We start from the raw sequence: 21006 nt of genomic DNA, 5'->3' as shown, positions 1-21006 counted from the left end.
CACAATCCCATTACACACCTCCTACACACTCCTCCTACACAATCCTTTTACACACTCCTCCCACACACTACTCCTACACACTCCTCTACACAATCCTTTTACACACTCCTCTACACACTCCTCTACACAATCCTCCCACACACTCCTCCTACATACTCCTCCTACACAATCCTATTACACACCCTCCCACACACCTCCTACACAATCCTATTACACACTACTCCTACACACTCCTCCTACACAATCCAATTACACACTCCTCCTACACACTACTCCTACACAATCCTTTTACACTCCTCTACACACTCCTCCTATCCACTCCTCCTACACAATCCTCCTACACACTCCTCCTACCCAATCCTCCTACACAATCCTATTACACGCTCCTCCTACACACTCCTCCTACACAATCCTATTACACACTCCTCCTACACACTCCTCCTACACAATCCTTCTACACAATCCTCCTACACACTCCTCCTACACAATCCTTTACACTTATCCACCAATCAGGTACACTTAAATGTGTATGTGTTTGTTAAAACTTGTGTGTGTGTGTGTGTGTGTGTGTGTGTGTGTGTTGTTTCTACAGTTTTTTAAGGAAGCGAATGAGACATACACCAAGCTGCAGAAAGATGATGAGACTCTGCGCAAGACATTCACCTGCAATAAAAATACACCTCTGGAGACTCTGACTGGACTGCTGAAAAACCTAGAGGTATAAACACACACACACACACACACACATCATTTATATTGCATTAGTGCACATATTATGCTGTTTTAAAAAATGTTTTCTCTGTGTGTGTGCGTGTGTGTGTGTGTGTGTGTGTGTGTGTGTGTGAGTAGAAGGAGAAGGAAAGGTTTTTAGAGAATAAGAGACAGGTACAGACGCTGGTGAACAAGTCAAAGAACATCATTTGTCTGAAACCTCGAAACCCAGAGTACAAGTCCAACAACATAGTGATAGCAAAGGCACTGTGTGACTTCAAACAGGACAAGGTAACACACACGCACGCACGCGCACAAACACACACACGCACACACACACACACACACAGACCTTTCCACCTCTTATGCTGGGACTGTCACAGGCCACACCCCCTCATATAACAATTTAGCATATTGTAATTTATTAGTACGAACTCTGTTGTAAATGTTACTCTGATCTTTCGAGTCACTCGCGGCTTCTCGCAAACTATCTGATTTTTTACGAGTTACTCTCAGTCCAGTTCCAAATGAACAGTCGTGAACTATCAAGGTTCCACTGTATATGATATGGTACTAAAATATCAGGTACAGTTAGAGGGTTATAACCTCTTCATGTCCATTGTTAAAGCACATGACAATAAAATACAATACAATGAAACTGACTTGGATTGAATACAGTGATATACAGCATGGTATGATGCATTATGGCACAATATAATACAGTCCAGTACAATACTATATGGTAAAGTATGATTGGATACAGTATAATATGATACAGTATGGTTCTATAAAGTCTGATATACGCTATGATGCAGTACAGTATGAAGGATATAATGTGGTACGATATGATACGATACAATCTCTTGTTGTCAGATTGATTTGTGCCCACTGTCTCCTGTCCTAGTGTTTAATCCAGAATGATGTTCAGTAGGACAAAATAACAGTCACCCTGATAGTATGTGGAATTATTTATAGTCAGTTCAAATTTTGGAATTGAGGAGTTTTTGATGAATATATTATTGATAGTCTTTTTCTGGCTGTATGAACTGGATGATTATTGGTCTTCTGCATGTTGCATCGCTAATATAAACACAAACACCCAATCAGTCCCTTTTGTTTACTGTTTGTGGAAACAGAAATGCTTACCTGTAGAGTTTGTGTGTGTGTGTGTGTGTGTGTGTGTGTGTGTGTGTGTGTGTGTGTGTGTGTGTGTGTTTTACAGAAGAGTATTTTAAAAGGGAATGAGGCGATACTAATAGATAACTCTCAGCGCAGTAAATGGAATGTGACTGGTCCTGGAGGATTAAACATGCTAATCCCCTCAGTGTGTCTCATCATTCCTCCACCTAACCCACTGTGTATCGACCTGGCCACCAAGTACGCTTATACACACACACACACACACACACACACATATACACACAAATATACAAACAATAGACAAACAACATACAATAGACAAAGATGAGAGTAAGAATGAACAGAATGCTGCACCATCACGCTTAGCAGAGGGAACAGTGTCTCACCAGGCAGACATTCAAGAGTTCCAAACACCTGCATGGTGATGTATACACTAAATTTCACAGCAGTGTGTGTGTGTGTGTGTGTGTTTTTGTGTGTGTGTGTTTTTGTGTGTGTGTGTGTAACTGATTAACAGAAACGAGAAGTACTATGAAGCCATCATGGGTGTCTGGAACCAGCTGTATATCAACATCAAGAGCCTGATCTCCTGGCAGTACTGTCTGAGAGATATCAATAGGATAAACTCTCTCACCATCACCATGGTACACACACACACACACACACACACACACACACACATATATATATATAATGTGATCTTCACTGCTCAGCAGTTGAAGGAGTTTTTGTCGTGTCTATTCCATGCTACCAGAACACCTTTTCCACAAAATAACTAAGGAGTTAAAAAAAAAACATTATTTTGCAGAAAACACACTGATCAAAATTAGAGAACAACAATGACTGTAGCATGGAAAAAGATTACAACAAAATGTTCTGAAGGTTACAACAGTCAGCAATTAGTAGGAAGTGTACAGGCCTCTGCTCTGAATGACTTCAGCACATCTGCAGCCACAGGACAGCACGAGTCTCTCACACTGCTCTGGTGTGATTGTGGTCCACTCTTCTTCCAGTCTCCTCCACAGTTCAGTGACTGTAGTGGGTTTCTTGGCCATAACTTTGTCACCAAGGATTTTCCAGAGGTTCTCTATTGGGTTGAGATCAGGACTCTGGGCAGGCCATGTCATTATTTCAATGTTTTCAGTTTGAAGGAACTGCTTTACCCGTTTTGCTGTGAGACATGGAGCGTTGTCCTGCATGAACACTGCGGGCTGATTGGGTGATGAACGCAGGGAAGGAACCATATGTTGTTGAAGAAGGTTCTGATAAACGTTTGCATTCACTCTGCCATGTAGCTGTATAAGAGGCCCAACTCCTGCTGCAGAAAACATGCCCCAAACCATGACACTTCCTCCTCCACTTTTCACTGACTTCTTTACACACTTTGGGTTCAGTCTTTCTCCAGTTTGTCACCGAACATAATGTTTCCCATCGGACCCAAATAAAACTTGCTTTCATCACTGAAGTGAACTTTGGACCAGTTCTCCTCTGTCCACACAACATGCTTAGTCTAGCCTTTTGATTCTTTCTGCTAATGAGAGGTTTGGTCACTGCAGAGTGGCTTTCAGTCCAAATGCTCTTAAATGTCGAGACACTGTATGACGAGACAGATCCTTACCCTGTTCAGCGCTGAACTGGTGAGCAAATCCAGCTGCAGTGTGGAAACGAAGCCCAGTGAGATCCTCCACAGGATCCTGTCCTCTCTTGTATTTGTCTTCCGTGGACGACCAGCCTTCTTGGCGGACTTGAATGAGTTGGTGATGTTGTAAAGAGTCAATATTCTTGAAATCACAGATTTGGAATGACCAACTTGTCTTGCTATGGCTGATAGGGTCATCCCTTTGGCCTTCATCTGGACAACCTGCTGCCGGAGGCTTTCAGTCACTTTAGAACGGTCCACCATCTTGCAGAGTCAGTGAAACTGGAAGTTAGGCTGCCAGTTAAATAGGGGTTTACAGATAATCAAGGAAATTAGCACCAGGTACCAGATTAACACCAATAACTGGGAGGAATCTGAAAGAGTTCTCTAATTTTGATCAGTGTGTTTTCTGCAAAATAATGTTTTTTTTTAAATGCCTTAGATAACTGGTTGTGTGTGTGTGTTTGTGTGGTAGTTGACTAAGATGAAGCCGGAGGAGTATAGGAGCATCATTAAGAGTCTGGAGTCTCACTATGAGGAGTTCCGGCATCTCAGTCAGCAGTCCAACCTGTTTGAGGAAGGAGACAAGAAGAAGATAGAGGCAGATTACAGCAGCGCACAGACCCACTATGACACCATCATCACACAAGTCCAACCCGGCATCGGTAACAACACACACACACACACACACACACACACACACACACACACATATTCACACAGACCCACTACGACACCATCATCACACAAGTCCAACCCGGCATCGGTAACAACACACACACACACACACACACACACACACACACACACACACACACACACACATATTCACACAGACCCACTACGACACCATCATCACACAAGTCCAACCCGGCATTGGTAACAACACACACACACACACACACACACACACACACATATTCACATAGACCCACTAAGACACCATCATCACACAAGTTCAACCCGCATCGGTAACAACACACACACACACACACACACACACACACACACACACACACACACACACACACACACATATTCACACAGAATCACTACGACCCTATCATCACACAAGTCCAACCCAGCATCAGTAACAACACACACACACACACACACACACACACACACACACAATTCAATTTAATTCAATTCATGTTTATTTGTATAGCGCTTTTAACAATGAACATTGTCTCAAAGCAGCTTTACACAGATAATGTGGTGATTAAATGTAAATATGTTCTTTGTAAGTACGTTTGTCTCTGATGAGCAACTGTGGCAAGGAAAAACTCCCCGAGATGGCATAAGGAAGAAACCTTGAGAGGAACCAGACTCAAGAGGGAACCCATCCTCATCTGGGTTGCACCGAATGTCCATTTGAAGCAGATATACAATGTTGCGGGGTACAGTGATGATGATCAGAAGCAAACTGTATCCTGAGTCAGTGTAGCAGACTGTTGACATTAACTACAGTCCAATCCAACCTCAAAGTGCCCGTTCTTACTCCGGAATTTCATGAAACCACCCAAGGTGTTGATGAGAAACCGTCCCAAGCTGCACAGAGGGGCCTCCAGTCGAAGAGAACACTATCCAGAGGCAGACCTGGACGAAGTGGGAAGATCCACGGAGGGGAGAGGAGCAGGAACAGTGGTCACTGGAGCCTCAGGAGAGAGAGAGAGAGAGAGAGAGAGAGAGAGAGAGAGAGAGAGAGAGCGGGAGGGGAGAGAGAGAGAGAGAGAGAGAGAGAGAGAGAGAGAGAGAGAGGGTGACAGGAAGAGAAGGATATGGATTATTAAGTCTCCTGATTGGTGTATGAAAGTTAATGTCACTGTGCAGTTTGGACTCTGGTGAGATTCACTCTGGCAGCAGAATTAAAAGGGAGAAGCAGAAGGAAACACAGACATGAGGATCTCTGGGATAAGAGACGACCCACCACACCACCATCAACAAACCTGAGTGAACGTGTGAGAGTGAGGAGACGACAGCATCCAAATATCCCAGTTCACCAAACACTCCATATCCATGATCCCTCCAGATCTGCTCCTTTACCTCACAAACACCTACTGACTAAAGACTCCACTAAATAAATATGTGTTCAGCCTCGACTTGAACACTGAGACTGTGTCTGAGTCCCGAACACTGATTGGAAGGTTGTTCCATAACTGTGGGGTTTATAAGAGAAACATCTGCCCCCTGCTGGAGTCTTCATTATTTGAGGTACCAACAAATAGCCTGCACCTTTTGATCTAAGCAGGCGTGGAGGATCATCCTGGTACAGAAGTTCACTCAGATACTGCAGCGTGAGAGCGTTAAGTGCTTTATATACCTCAGTAGTAGTATTTTATAATCAGTGTGAGATGTAATTGGGAGCAGTGTAGATGATTAAAACAGGGCTGATGTTCTCATCAGCTGTACACGCTGAAACAGAAACACCATCCAGAGATGCTACGTAATCAGAAAGTTTGCTTCTAGCTGCATGTGGTCCTAGTAAAAGTTCTTCTGTCTTATCTGAGTTGAGCAGAAGAAAGTTATTAAGCATCCACTGTCTAATGTCCTTTACACACTCCTCAACATTGTTAAGCTGATCTCTCTCATCTGGCTTTGCTGAAATATACAGCTGTGTGTCATCAGCATAGCAATGGAAGCGAATCCCATGTTTATGAATAATTTCACCCAGAGGCAGCATATATAAAGAGAAAAGCAGTGGGCCTAAGACAGATCCTTGAGGAACACCAAACTTTACCCCATAGAGTGTGGAGAACTCATCATTTACATCAACAAACTGATAGCGATCAGTCAGATAAGACCTGAGCCAGAAAAGAGCTGTTCCCTTTATTCTACCGATTTCTAGAATCTTGGAGATAAAGAGGAGGTTTGATATTGGACTGTAGTTGGACAGCTGACAGGGTGAAGGTCAGGTTTCTTAATTAGGGGGTTGATACTGCAGTTTGAAGGATCATCACACAAGTCCAACCCAACATCGGTAACAACACACACACACACACACACACACACACACACACACACACACACACACACACACACATATTCACACAGACCCACTACGACACCATTATCACACAAGTCCAACCCAACATCGGTAACACACACACACACACACACACACACACACACACACACACATATTCACAGACCCACTACGACACCGTCATCACACAAGTCCAACCCGGCATCGGTAACAACACACACACACACACACACACACACACACACACACACACACACACACATTCATATTCACATAGACCCACTCGACACCATCATCAGACAAGTCCAACCCAACATCGGTAACAACACACACACACACACACACATATTCACATAGAACCACTACGACACCATCATCACACAAGTCCAACCCAACATCGTAACAACACACACACACACACACACACACACACACACACACACACACACATTCACATAGACCCACTACGACACCATCATCACAAAGTCCAACCCAACATCCGTAACAACACACACACACACACACAACACACACACACATATTCACTCAGACCTACTACGACACCATCATCACACAAGTCCAACCCAACATCGGTAACAACACACACACACACACACACACACACATTCACATAGACCCACTATGACACCATCATCACACAAGTCCAACCCAACATCGGTAACACACACACACACACACACACACACACACACACACACACACACACACAGAGACCCACTGCAATACCATCATCAGCCAGGTCCAACCCAACATCGGCAACAACACACACACACACACACACACAGGTTTAGAAGTCTTTGCTATAGGGCTGAGTAGCATCTTGGTTGCTGTAGTATGGCTTCTGGAGGATGGTGAGGCCCTCCTGCCATGTGCTCTGGAGCTTTCCAAAACACTGGTGTTTGAACTGCGCTGTCGGTTCAGCACCCTTCAGGCAGTCGTGTTTTGGAGTGCTTGTCATTACAATATACACACACACACACACACACACATTCTCCTGTACTGTGAAGGTCACTTTGTGTTTGTGTGTGTTTGTATTGTGTACAGCTGTGCTGCAACCGCCCCCAGTGAAGGTGGAGGTGGTGAGTGCAGTGAAGGCTACCACAGTGAAGACTCCCTCAGAAAACACTGGGAAACCAGTGAGCACCGGAAAAACAGTGAACACCGTGGAGGTCGACACAACGGTGAAAACACAGGCACCTAAACCATCACTCAACCTGCTCACATTCACACACACACTGCGGCGCAGACTGGAGGCAGCCGAGAGTGGACTGAGCCAACACCTCCACATTCCACTGAGAGACAACAGTGTACATGAGTGTACACAGAGACTGCAGCTACTGCAGGTACGCACACACATGCACACACACCTACACATACACACACAGACACAGTACCAGTCAAAAGTTTGGACACACCTTCTCCTTTGGTGTTTTTTTTTATTTCAGACATCCAGACTATGAACATGTCTGGAAGTCTGTAGTAAAGAAAAACGTGTTAAAGAACCCAGAATATGTTTTATATTTTAGATAGTCTAAAGTAGCTCAATTTACTTTGATGAGAGCTTTACACACTCTTAGCATTCTCTCAGTCAGCCTCATGAGGTCATCACCTGGAATGGTTTTCCAAGAATCTTGAGGAATTCCCAGTAAAATTGAGTGCTTGTTGACTGCTTTTCCTTTAATCTCTGGTCCAACTCATCCCAAATCATCTTACCTGGATTGAGATGGGGTGATTGTGGAGGCCAGATCATCTGATGCAGCACTCCATCACTTTACTTCTTGAACAAATAGCTCTTACAGGACCTAGAGGTGTGTTTGGGGTCAGTGTTCTGTTGGAAAGCAAATGTTTTGGTTTTAGTGTTAGGTTTTATTTGTCATATGTACAGATGTCAGTGACAGTTTATACAATGAGTTTGCTTCAGGCAAACTACAGCAATATTAAATATTAAACACACTAACATACATAAACATCATGATGGTTTAGTGGGTCCTTAATTTAGACTAAATCCCCAACAGTGTCACCAGCAAAGCATCTCCACACCATCACACCTCCTCCTCCTAATGCTTCATATTCATCCTCTGTACATCTAACAAAGACACGGCACTTAAAACCAAACATCTCTAATTGGGACTTGGCAGGTTATTATTATAAATATAAATTGCCTACTCTGCCATTTAGACGGGGTTGGTGTATGTAACAGTACCCTGGAGGACTCATTTAATATATTGCTACATATTCATTCGGTTTAATCCACGTTTCTGTCAAACACATTATATTAAACTCCTGGTCGGTAATAATTTCGTTTATAGTCAGCGCTTTTGGCGTGAGAGATCTAATATTCAACAATCCTATCTTTAGATCAGAGGTGCTGCTGTGCGCTCAGTCCTATTTAATTTAATGTTAATAAGGTTACTAAAACAGACTTTCTGAACATTCCTATATTTTGGTTTTGCTCGGGGGACAGACACAGTCTCAATATGGTGGATCCTGAGTGACGACTCTGTGCAGCTAGCAGACGGTCGGTTTAGCCTGTCTGTCTGCTCCCTGGCCTTGGCTCTAGACATTCACTTGTTAACTAGTGCTGTTCTGAGACTATTACCTACACTACAAGAAATGAGAGCAGCACCTTCCCGAGTGGGATGGATACCGTCCCACCCTAACAGGCCAGCCTTGCCCTCAAAAATGCTCCAATTATTAATGAAGCCCACATTGTTTTTGGAGCACCACTCGGACATCCAGCAGTTCAGCGACCATAACCTGCTGTAGGCTACATCGCCACGTCGCATTGGGATGGGGTCAGAGCATATTACAGCATCGGACATTGCCTTTGCTAATTTACACACCTCTATAATATTACTCTTAGTAACCTCTGACTGTCGAAGGCGTATATCATTAGCTCCTGTGTGAAAAACTATCTTAGAGAACCTGTGCTTTCCTAAGAATCTAAGCTGACCTGCTATGTCCGGCGCCCTGGCTCCCGGTATACACATAACCTGTGCTGCTGGTGCCCCTAAAGGTCTAGCTAATTTCACGTGCCTCAGAATGGAGTCTCCTAAAACTAGAGCTCTTTCAGGTTTCTTAGGGAGTGCTTCACTGAGGAAAGCAAACCTGGTGGACACGTGAAGCAGAGAGGAATGGTGCTCCCATGGGCGAGCCTTATCATTAGCTTTGGCTTTGCGAGTATGCCTCCAAGTCGTCACCCATTCGCCCCGCTGCGAGGGCTCTAATGCCAGAGTTGGGAGAAAACATCACCTAGGGCATCCAGACTTTCCCCTGCAGAAGGGGACTGCTCTTACACTCACTACTTCTCTCTAGACTCTGGATGCTCCTCTAATGCTGAAGCTAATCCCCCAACACACACACACACAGACACACACACACACACACACACACACATGTTTATTTCAAAATAACATGTAACTGAGACTCCTTGTTTTACACACACTCCACCCCTGTGTGTGTGTGTTTATGTGTGTGATGCAGGGTGTTCACCATGACCTTGGATCGATCCGTGATGAGTATCTGCGTCTGAGGGAGTTGGTGATAAAGCAGGAAGCGAGCGCTGATCCTGAGCAGGCCAAGTTCCTTCGAGCTGAACTCGACCTGATCAACCAGAAACTCAGCAGCCTGCAAGGTTTCTCCAACTCTTACCTGCAGAGGTACACACACACACACACACACACACACACACTTCCCAGTCTGTGGGATTTGGATTGTTGTGCTGAATCAGTCTGTATGTGATGGTCATTAGGAAGAAACGCTGAGAGGAACCATACTCATCTCTTCCTCTCCACTTTACTTTAGATTCCACAAACTGCACTAACTGGGGCATCACAAACTGCTCATGGTGTTATTATGTTAAAGTGGTGTTAATGTGTGTCGGTGTGTGTATGTGTGTGTGTGTGTGTGTGTGTGTTGCAGGCTCACTGCTCTAAGAGGTCTCCTGCAGAACCTTGTGCATGCTGAAGACATTATAAAAGTTCATGAAGCTCGACTGACAGAGAAGGAGACCAGCTCTCTGGACCTGGGGGAACTGCAGGACTACCGTAAAACACTCAAGGTGGAGACACACACACACACACACACACTCCTGCTATAAACTCTCGAATTTACACTTTTTCTAGATCTCATGATCTGCTGAAAAACATTGAGGACTCTATGTAAAAAATACAATGAAAACTTCACTGTGTGTGTGTGTGTGTGTGTGTGTGTGTGTGTGTGTGTGTGCGTGCTCCTGTACAGAACATGAAGTTAGACCTGGAGCAGAAGAAGGAGGTGCTGAGTGCGATGGAATCGGACCTGGATCAGGCGATTCACTATAATGGACAAATTGATCAAAATTTCCACCAGTGTGATGTGGACTTGCAGAAGTTCTCTGAGCTGGTGCAGCAGATGAACAACCGCTGGAGCCGCATCATCTCTCAGATCAACACCAGGTGAGAGAGAGCAAGAGAAAGAGAGAGAGAGAGAGAAAACACACACACACACACACACACACACACACCAACATCTGTATACGGCAGGAAATCTTCTTAAAATGTGTGTGTGTGTGTGTGTGTGTGTGTGTGTGTGTGTGTGTGTGTGTGTGTCAGGCTGGGTGATTTGGAGAAACATGAGAAGCAGTTGGATCAGTATAAACAGAGCAGCACAAACATCAACCAGTGGATCGACCAAACGAGTCGTCGCCTGGATACACTGCAGAACTACAAACTAAACACAGTGCAGGACCTGAACGATCATCTGAACCAACACAAGGTCTCTCACACACACACACACACACACACACACACACACACACACATTTCTAATATAGTAGTATATTAGTATATCCTTCCTGTCAGTGTTTCAGTTCATAGATAAGAAGAGGTTTTCTACAGGTCGGGAAATAAACTCAAACAAAACAACTGACATCAATCTTTATGATTGATTTTATCTATACAGAATCACCAAACACAATATCACAATACTTGCATGTATCAATATTTTCTAATACCCCTAACACACACACACACACACACACACACTCTGACTATATGATTGTGTGTAACAGATGCTACACTCTGAGATTAAGGGGAAAAAGGACAAAGTGGAGGACATACAGAAGGACGCCAGCACCTGCGCTGCCTCCGTTAAGGTACGCACACACACACACACACACACACACACACACACACCTGTTCTGTTCTGATACAGTATTGAGTTGTGTACACTGCACTAGTGTACTACAGGATACTGTGGTGTGATTGTGATTGTGTGTTTCTGCGCTCCTGATCAGGATTATGAGCTGGAGTTAGCGTCCTACAGCGCTGGACTGGAGACGCTCCTCAACATTCCCATCAAGAGAACCATGCTGCAGTCTCCAGCAACTATACTGAACCAGGAGGTAGACCCCAGAACCAGAACCCGGCTCAGAGTTACTCACTGATGGACATGTTTACTTTTAGAAGACCGAATTAGATTTAGATTGTTCTTCTGATTGTTCTTCTTTTCTCCACCTGTGGCAGGCTGCAGATGTTCAGTCTCGTTATATCGAGCTGCTGACTCGCTCGACTGATTATTACAAGTTCCTGGCTGAGATGCAGAAGAACATGGAGGAGCTGAAGGTGAGTGTTCAGGTTATGGACTGGATCTTCATTTATAATTACCTAAAGGTGATCCTTAAAAGATCAGAGGTGTGTGTTATTTGACTGAGGAGCACCAGGGTGGGTTCAGTAAGTAATAAACCACTCTGGGCCATGTGACTTTAGGAAAAACATCTCCAGTGTGGGGGGTAATGAAGCAGAGTAACTGTGGAGAACAATAGAATCAGGTCATACTGAGGTTTATATTCACACTGGCCGAGTTCCACATCTGCATAAACAGATTTCTCCTCAAATCTGGGAATGCAGAGTGTGTGTGCCGTTTGAACAAGCAGTTACTATGGAGAAGTGGTTAAGCTCAGGTTACTGATCAGAAGTTTGGGGGTTCAAGCCCCAGTACCGATAAGCTGCCAAAAATGTTAAATATTACATAAATGCCACAAACTGTTAGAGGTTCATTTCTATTTACTGCTACTTTCTGCTGTTTATTGTACGATTTAATACAAAGTTCTGTTTCCTGTCAGTTAATGTTCTACATCTAACCAGATTCCCCTGTGATGTGTTCTCCTCTTTTCAGATGAGAAACACTAAAATTGACCTTCTGGAGGAAGAACTAAGGCGCCTGAAGGACGAATTGCAGGATCGTTTGCAGAAGAACCGATCCCTGGAGGATGCCATGGCTCGTTTTAAACTCGAACTCTCCCAGTCTAAGGAACAGATCATCTCTATGCAGGAAGTGAAGAGCACTGAGGCCATGAGATACCATGCAGCTAAGGAGAACCTGGACACCACCCAAAGTCAGCTAAATGATCTTAATGAACAAGTGGCACGACTTAAAATGCTTATTGAGGAGGAGAAACGTAAGTGTAGGCTGGCTGAGGAACGTTATACCAGCCAACAACAGGAGTATGAGGCTGCCATCCGCAAGAGACAGAAAGAGCTGGATGAACTTAACTGGTCCAAGATCGACTTTGAGAAGGCCATCAAGGACAAAGAGCGGGAGATTGAGCGTCTGAAGATGCAGTTGGAGGATGAGGCCTCTCGGCGCAGAACAGCGGAATCTGAAACTTCTAAGGTAAGAAACCAGTGTAACCAGGACATCAGTACTCTAAAACAAACATACGAGTCTGAGATCCACATAACAAAAACCAGCGTGCTAAAGACCACACAGCAAAAGGAGGAGGACAACATTGCGCTGAAACTACAGCTGGAGAGGCTCATGGATGAGAAACGGGATCTTGAGGAGGAGCTCAGGAGGCTTCACTTGTCCATCAGCCAAATTGAGGAATCCAGAAAGAGGGCTGAGCAGGAAGCACAACAACAAAGATCCTCAGGAACTGATGAGACCAGAAAGCGGAAGGAACTGGAGATGCACGTTCAGACCATCACACTACAGAGAACTGAAATTGAGACCAGGTACAAGGAAGAAGTTGCACAGGCCAACAACAGAACACAGGAGAAGGTTCGTCAGATCTCGCTTCTCACTCAGAACCTGGAGGAGGAGACCCGGAGGAGAAAAGCTCTGGAACAGGAGAACCAAAGACTACGACAGTCAGAGGCAGACCTGCTCGCCAAGCACAATTCCTCGATGGAAGTCATCAACAAACTGAGAATCACAGAGAAAGAGACAAACCTGATTCGCATCGAGCTGGAGAAGCAAGCAAGTGACAAGGGGAAAGTGGAGCAGAGTGCAGCCAGGATGCAGACACGCATTAAAGATTTACAGGACATGATAGACAACCTCAAGGCTCAGCTGGAGAAAGAGAAGAAAGGCAACCAGGATGAACTTACAAGGAGAAAGAGGATAGAATCTGAGTTGGAAAGGGTGAAAGAGGTGTGCCGAGAGTACACGACTACCATTAACACTCTCCGTGTCACGAAGGAGGAGGAGAGCGCCGCCGAACGCAGGCATGAACAGGACCTCCGCCGTGTCCAGGAGGAGCTGGACAGATGTCAGAAAGAAAACACAGTAACTACTGAGAAGCTTAACAGACTGATGGCCGAGCTGAAGGCATTGCAGCAGCAGCTAAATCAGGAGCAGGCTCGCGTCCGCGAGGTCAACATACGCAATGAGACTCTGTCCAAGACCATAGAGGAGAAGAGCCGAGGCTTAAACGAAAGCATGTCAGAAATTGACAAGCTCAAGAGTCTTACTCAGAACCTCACGAAGGAAAGGCTGAAGCTAGAGGAGGAGCTGAGGAGTGTACGTCAGGATCGGGATGATTTACGGAGCAACAGAAACAGTAACGAGAGTGAACATATGGCCCAACTTTCAGCTGTACAGCTCCAGCTCCAGAGCTCAAATAAGAGAAGTCTAGAGCTCCAGGCCCTCATTAGTGAGCTGACAAAAGAGAGGGAAAATTTAAAGGCGGAAAAAGCCAAAATCCAAAAGCAGTACACGGAGGTATTTTTGTGGACAAATTACATTTTCAAATCCACCTTCCAATTCCTGTCATTGCTGCTTTTGTTGAATAACGCCGCTGCTTTTTGCTTTCTAACTGAATAATCAATAATCAGACCATCTGATTGCCAACACTCTTCTAATCCATTGCATGCATCATGATTCTGGCTTCATGCTTCTCTGTTTTTGCTTTTGTATCATGGCTTAAGTGGTTACATGTGTAATAACATCAGGTCTTTTTTTTCAGACATCTCTGATGATCCATGAGTCTCAGACACACTACAAGGAGGTCCTAGTTGAGCGAGACAGCCTGCTGAGCAAACTGAAGCTGCTGGAAATGGAGAAAGGAAAGCAGCAGCGTTCTGAGGAAGAGCTGAGTCGCATCAAGATGTCACTTGAATCAGAGATGCGTCAGAAGCAGCGCCTGCAGGAGGAAATCGACAAAATCCGCAAAGATTTTAACTACTGGAAAAGTCAGTATGAGATGAAGGATGGTCAGGTTAGACAGTGCCAGGCTGATAAAGACAAGGCTGAGAGGGACAGGTCTTCAATGCATAATGAGATCACAAAACTCACCACTGAGCTTAGAAGTGTAGAGGAACGCTACCGGTCCCGGCTGCAGAGCTCCGAGCTGGAAGTGTCTGAACTTACCCGCAAGCGAGAGGCCCTGGAAAGGGAACTGCGGAAGCTGCAACAGCGCCCAAGTGTCTTCCCTAAGCAGACTCAGACAGATGAGAAAGTGATCACCATCGACCCATCAAAGCTTGTTTTTGATGGCATTCGCCGAAAGGTGACGGCTCACCAGCTGTGCGACTGCGGGATCATTGATAAAGTTACCCTCGATAAGCTGCTGAAGGGCCAAATCACTGTCTCGGATGTTTCACTGGAGATTCAGCCCAGGCTAAAAGGTACAGGGGTCATCGCAGGGGTACAGCAAGACTCCCAGTACAGAATGCCAATCACAGAAGCTAAAAGTAAGAACCTCTTGAGTCCACAGAGTGCCATAATGTTGCTGGAAGCCCAAGCTGCCACTGGCCACATGATTGATCCAAAGTTGAATGAGAAGATGTCAGTAGATACAGCCTGCTCCAGAGGAGTCGTCGACACAGAGGACAGGGACGTCCTCATTACAGCTGAGGCAGCTTGTACCGGGTTCAAGGATCCATTCACAGGAAAACTTTTGTCTGTTGGACAGGCCTGCAAGAAAGGACGAGTTGACAAGGAGAAGGCCATTCGACTGCTCCAGGCTCAAGAAGCAGTGGGAGGAATAATTGACCCCGTACTGAGCGTGTTTCTACCCAAAGACGCTGCTTTGGACCGTGACCTGATTGATGAAGAGCTTTACCGTGCGCTGAACAAAAAGCCAGCTTGTTATATCAATCCAGCAAATTCCGAGAAGATCAGCTACAGTGACTTGAGAAAGCAGTGTGGCACAGAACCTGCAACTGGCCTTCTTCTGCTCCCTGTATGTGATTACTCGGAGTATGTCCAGGGGATCCGTGGCCAAGTCTCCCTTTCTGAGCTTGTAAATTCCAATCTGATTGATGCAGGAGATTTGGACAAAGTGAAACGTGGCGTGCTCACAACGAAAGAAATTGAAAATAGGCTAAAGATGTACCTGTCTGGGTCTGGCTGCATTGCTGGCATTTATGATGAGGCTCAGGATAGAGTCATGCCCTTCTACCAGGCAATGAAAGAAAATCTTCTCCGTCCAGGGACAACATTGGAGCTTCTGGAAGCACAGGCTGCATCAGGCTTCATGATTGATCCAGTCAATAACGTTTACATGACCGTGGAGGAAGCATGGAAGAAATGCCTTGTAGGCAAAGAATTTAAAGATAAACTGCTGTCTGCCGAAAAGGCGGTGACCGGATACCGCGATCCCAGTACAGGGCAGCTCATCTCACTCTTCCAAGCAATTGAGAAAGAGATTATTGAAAAAGGGCATGGCATTAGGCTTCTGGAAGCTCAGATAGCCAGTGGTGGTATCATCGATCCTAAAGAGAGTCATCGAATTGATGTAGACGTGGCTTACAGAAGAGGTTACTTTGATCGGGAGATGAACGATATTCTGACATATGAAGGTGATGATACAAAGGGCTTCTTTGACCCAAACACTAATGAAAATCTGACTTATCTGCAGCTGCAGAAGAGATGTATTTCTGACACCAAGACCGGCCTGCTCCTTCTGCCTCTGAAGGACAAGAACAAGCTAAAGCAGCTGTCAAGTCAAAAAAACACTCTTCGGAAGAGGAGAGTTGTGATCGTAGACCCTGAAACTGGTAAAGAAATGTCCGTGCGTGAGGCGTATCACAGAGAGCTGATCGACTATGCCACTTTTCTGGATCTTTCAGAACAGGAGTGCGAGTGGGAGGAAATCACCATCACCGATTCGTCTGGCAAGACCCGGTTAGTTATTGTTGACCGTAAAACAGGTACACAGTATGATGTTCAGGACTTCCTGGACAGGGGCATTATTCAGAAAAGTGCCTTAGACCAGTACCGCTCAGGATCGCTCTCGCTCACCCAGTTCGCTAATCTCTTTTCAAGCAAAAGCATGAGTGCTGAGCTCTCCATCTGCACCAGCATTCCAGAGGATGTTACAACCTGCAGTAGCCCTACTGAAGTTTCACCATCTTCTCCAACAGTCCGCAAACGCTTTGCTAGTGTTTCCATCACACTCTCCCCTCCTTCTGATATACTGGATGACCAGAGCCCGGTTGCAGCCATTTTCGACACTGAAACCTTGGAGAAGATTACAATAACCGAGGCTCAGCGCCGGAATAGTGGACACGATCACGGCACAGCGGCTCCTGGAGGCCCAGGCTTGCACTGGAGGTATCATTAACCCTGCCACAGGGAAAAGGCTCTCTCTGCAAGATGCTATACATCAGAGCATCATTGATGAGGAAATGGCCAACAAGCTGAAACCAGCTCAGAAAGCTTACACTGGATTTGAGGATGTAAAGACCAAAAGAAAAATGTCTGCTGCAGAGGCCATTAAGGAGAAATGGTTGCCATATGAAGCTGGACAGAGATTTCTGGAATTCCAGTACCTGAGTGGAGGACTGCTGGAACCAGGAGGTGGAAAGCGAGTCAGCATTGAAGAAGCCATTCGAAGAGGATGGCTGGATGGTAAAGGAGCTCAAAAGCTGCAGGACACCAGGAACTACTTGAAGAGCCTCACTTGCCCTAAAACTAAGCTGAAGATTTCCTACAAAGAGGCGATGGATAACTGTATGGTGGAGGAAACCAACGGAATGAAAATGCTCCAAGCCACATCTATGTCCTCCAAAGGTATCAGCAGCCCCTATAACGTCTCCTCTGGGCAAAGTTCACGCACAGGATCCAGAGCAGGATCTCGGGGAAGCTCCAGGAGTGGATCACGTCGAGGCAGCGTGGATTACTCCTCCACCTACACCTTCTCCTCCAGCTCCAACACTTTTACTTCCTTCCCTTAAAAATAATCCTGTATCTCTGGGAGGGGGCAATAGTTTATTCCTCTATTCTTTATATTCCACATCATAACATTTTAGATCAGTAGGGGGCAGGAAATGTGATACACCACACTGGGGTTATTATTTACTCTATTATCTGATTGGGTGATTGTGATTTTCATCTGGGGTTTTTGGTGCTTGGTTTTTCTCTCCTCTTTTTAAATCATGACTAAACTCTAATCATTCACTCACTAAATATCTATACACACACACACACACACACACATATACACATCACTTAATAACACACACACACACACTCACACGCATAAACACATCACTTAATAACACATACACACACACACACACACACACATATACACATCACTTAATAACACACACACACACACACACACATATATACACATCACTTAATAACACACACACACACGCATAAACACATCACTTAATAACACACACACACGGACACACACACACGCATAAACACCACTTAATAACATACACAGACACACACATATACACATCACTTAATAACACACAGACACACACATATACACATCACTTAATAACACACACACACTTACACGCATATACACATCACTTAATAACACACACACACACACACACACACACTGAATCTGTGTGTTCTTTCTGTTGTTCTTTATAATTCAGTTGAATAGTTTTAGAAAAAAACTTAAACATTTACATAAACTTTGGAAGTAAATCATTTTATAAACTATAATTTGCAGAAAGTTGAAACACTTTGTTTTCAAAATCGAACAACAATAAATCAGTTCAACTCATTCTGAGTCTTTATGTTTATTTTATGTGCCACGAGAATCACATCAAGTCTTCAGTAAAGTGTTTAAACATGATTTATAATAATAATAATAATAAGTAGTAGTTTTGCTCTGGAGGTTGGTGAACATATTTGTTGTATATTAAACGTATATTTGTGGAAATTTTATATAAATTCTTTGACCATTCGTATTTGCAGCATTATATATACAGTGCAGTGCAAGAGTTTTAATAAGGTGTAGGAAATGCTGTAGTAAGAAATCTAAATATATATTTTAATAATTTTATCAGTTTACAAAATAGCAAGTGAGCGAACAAAAGAAATATTTAAATCTAATTAATATTTAATGTGACCAAATCTTTCAAATCTTTACACTCAGTTCTCAAACTTCTACACTTTGAACAGTTGCACAAAGTCAGGGATTTTGTAAGATCAGATTCAGGTGTGTGTTTCACCAGTTCTACTGAGGGGCTGATGATCATCTATTTCATCTTTTGGTTGAAACCCAGTGATGAAGTGAAACAGAAACAGCTGTGTAGGAGCTTCAAGCCGATTGAGGATCCAAACTCTGCTCCTAAGGTGAGGGTGTGGAAGACAGTTTAAGACACCAAGTCCCAGGTCCTACACCATGACAAGAGCACAGCAACAAGACACAAGGCAGATCTACTGCATCAGCGATATCTCTCCCAGGCAAAGATCTCAAAGCAGACCAGGCACATAGAAACGGGTGATGTTGTGGAGCATCAACACAGTGATCCACCAAGCAATTTAGTGTAGAGGATGAAAGACATCGGTGGTTCCTCTCATGGTTGTTTCCTCGTGAAGTCTCAGGGAGATGTTTCTTCACCACACCACACCACTCATTAGGAAGAAACGTTTTATTATAAAGAAACAAACTCATAGACAATAAACGTCTACATTCCATCTTTCTAACCTCTTTATCGCCGTAAAGCTGCTTTGGGAAAAGTCCACTGTTAAAACCTCTACAAATAAATTGCAGAAGTGTAACACACACACACACACACACACACACAGGAGCTTCAGCTACACAGAACTCAACCATTGTATCATATTTGAACCCCACAGCAGCTGCACAGCAATAAATTCATTTATTTAGTGTTTTTATCATGTTCTAGCTCCACCAGGTGCAACAGGAAACAGGTAAAGCAGGGTATTGAATCAAGAGCAGTTTATGACCCAAAAGTCCATGGGATGAAGTTAAACCCCCTCTGGCAGATTGAAACCAATCAAGTGGGTGAAGTCAACCTGATCACCAATCACCTGATCACACCCTGACTACACACTAACTACACCCTAACCCTGACTACACCTTAACACCGATTACACCCTGACCACACCATCTTCATCTTCTTCTTCTTTTGGCTGCTCCCATCAGGGGTCTCCACAGCGGATCATCCGTCTCCATCCCCCCCTGTCCTCTACATCTGCCTCTTTCACACCAACTACCTGCATGTCTTCCCTCACCACATCCATAAACCTCCTCCTTGGTCTTTCTCTTTTCCTTCTTTATCCTCAGCATTCTCCTACTGATATACCCCATTCTCTGTAAATTTTCAAACCATCTCAATCTCACCTCCCTCACCTTGTCTCCAAAACGTCCTACATGCGCTGTCCCTCTAATAAACTCATTTCTAATCCTGTCCATCCTCATCACTCCCAATGAACATCTCAACATCTTCAGCTCTGCTACCTCCAGCTCCACCTCCTGTCTTTTACTCAATGCCACTGTCTCTAATCCATACAACATCTCAGGTCTCACCACAGTCCTATAAACTTTCCCTTTCACTTTCACAGATACTCTTCTATCACAAATCACTCCTGCTATCACTCTTCTCCACCCACTCCACCCTGCCTGCACTCTTTTCTTCACTTCTCTAACACACTCTCCATTACTTTGCACTGTTGACCCCAGGTACCTGAACTCCTCCACCTTCTCCACCTCTTCTCCCTGCAACCGCACCCCTCCACTGCCCTCCCTCTCATTCACACACATGTACTCTGTCTTACTCCTAATGACTTTCATTCCCCTTCTCTCCAGCGTGTACCTCCACCTCTCCAGGATCTTCTCCACCTGCTCACTACTCTCACCACAAATCACAATATCATCCACAAACATCGTAGTCCATGGAGACTCCTGTCTGACCTCGTCCTTTAACCTGTCCATCACTACTGCAAACAGGAAAGGGCTCAGAGCCTTGATGCAGTCCAACCTCCACCTTGAACCAGTCTGTCGTTCCTACTGCACACTTCA

At 44.6% G+C, this 21006-nt stretch overlaps 1 protein-coding gene across 1 annotated transcript in view; it reads left to right on the top strand.

The window, feature by feature from the left end:
* The window catches only part of dspa (desmoplakin a), a 35048-nt gene extending 16793 nt beyond the window's left edge, over positions 1-18255 (top strand). The window contains 16 exon segments of the mRNA XM_046852850.1: positions 593-718; positions 850-1002; positions 1934-2088; positions 2369-2495; positions 3966-4155; positions 7542-7840; positions 9981-10156; positions 10419-10557; positions 10740-10933; positions 11090-11252; positions 11548-11631; positions 11773-11880; positions 12002-12100; positions 12654-14480; positions 14725-17246; positions 17248-18255. Of these exon segments, the coding sequence (XP_046708806.1) occupies positions 593-718; positions 850-1002; positions 1934-2088; positions 2369-2495; positions 3966-4155; positions 7542-7840; positions 9981-10156; positions 10419-10557; positions 10740-10933; positions 11090-11252; positions 11548-11631; positions 11773-11880; positions 12002-12100; positions 12654-14480; positions 14725-17246; positions 17248-17938 (7053 nt within the window). The 3' untranslated portion in view covers positions 17939-18255.
* Positions 18256-21006: the final 2751 nt, after the last annotated feature.

This window comes from Silurus meridionalis, chromosome 6 (assembly GCF_014805685.1).
Source record: "Silurus meridionalis isolate SWU-2019-XX chromosome 6, ASM1480568v1, whole genome shotgun sequence".
Lineage (NCBI taxonomy): Eukaryota > Metazoa > Chordata > Actinopteri > Siluriformes > Siluridae > Silurus > Silurus meridionalis.
The sequence above is the reverse complement of the archived record's forward strand: the minus strand, read 5'-3'. Positions and strand labels throughout refer to the sequence as shown.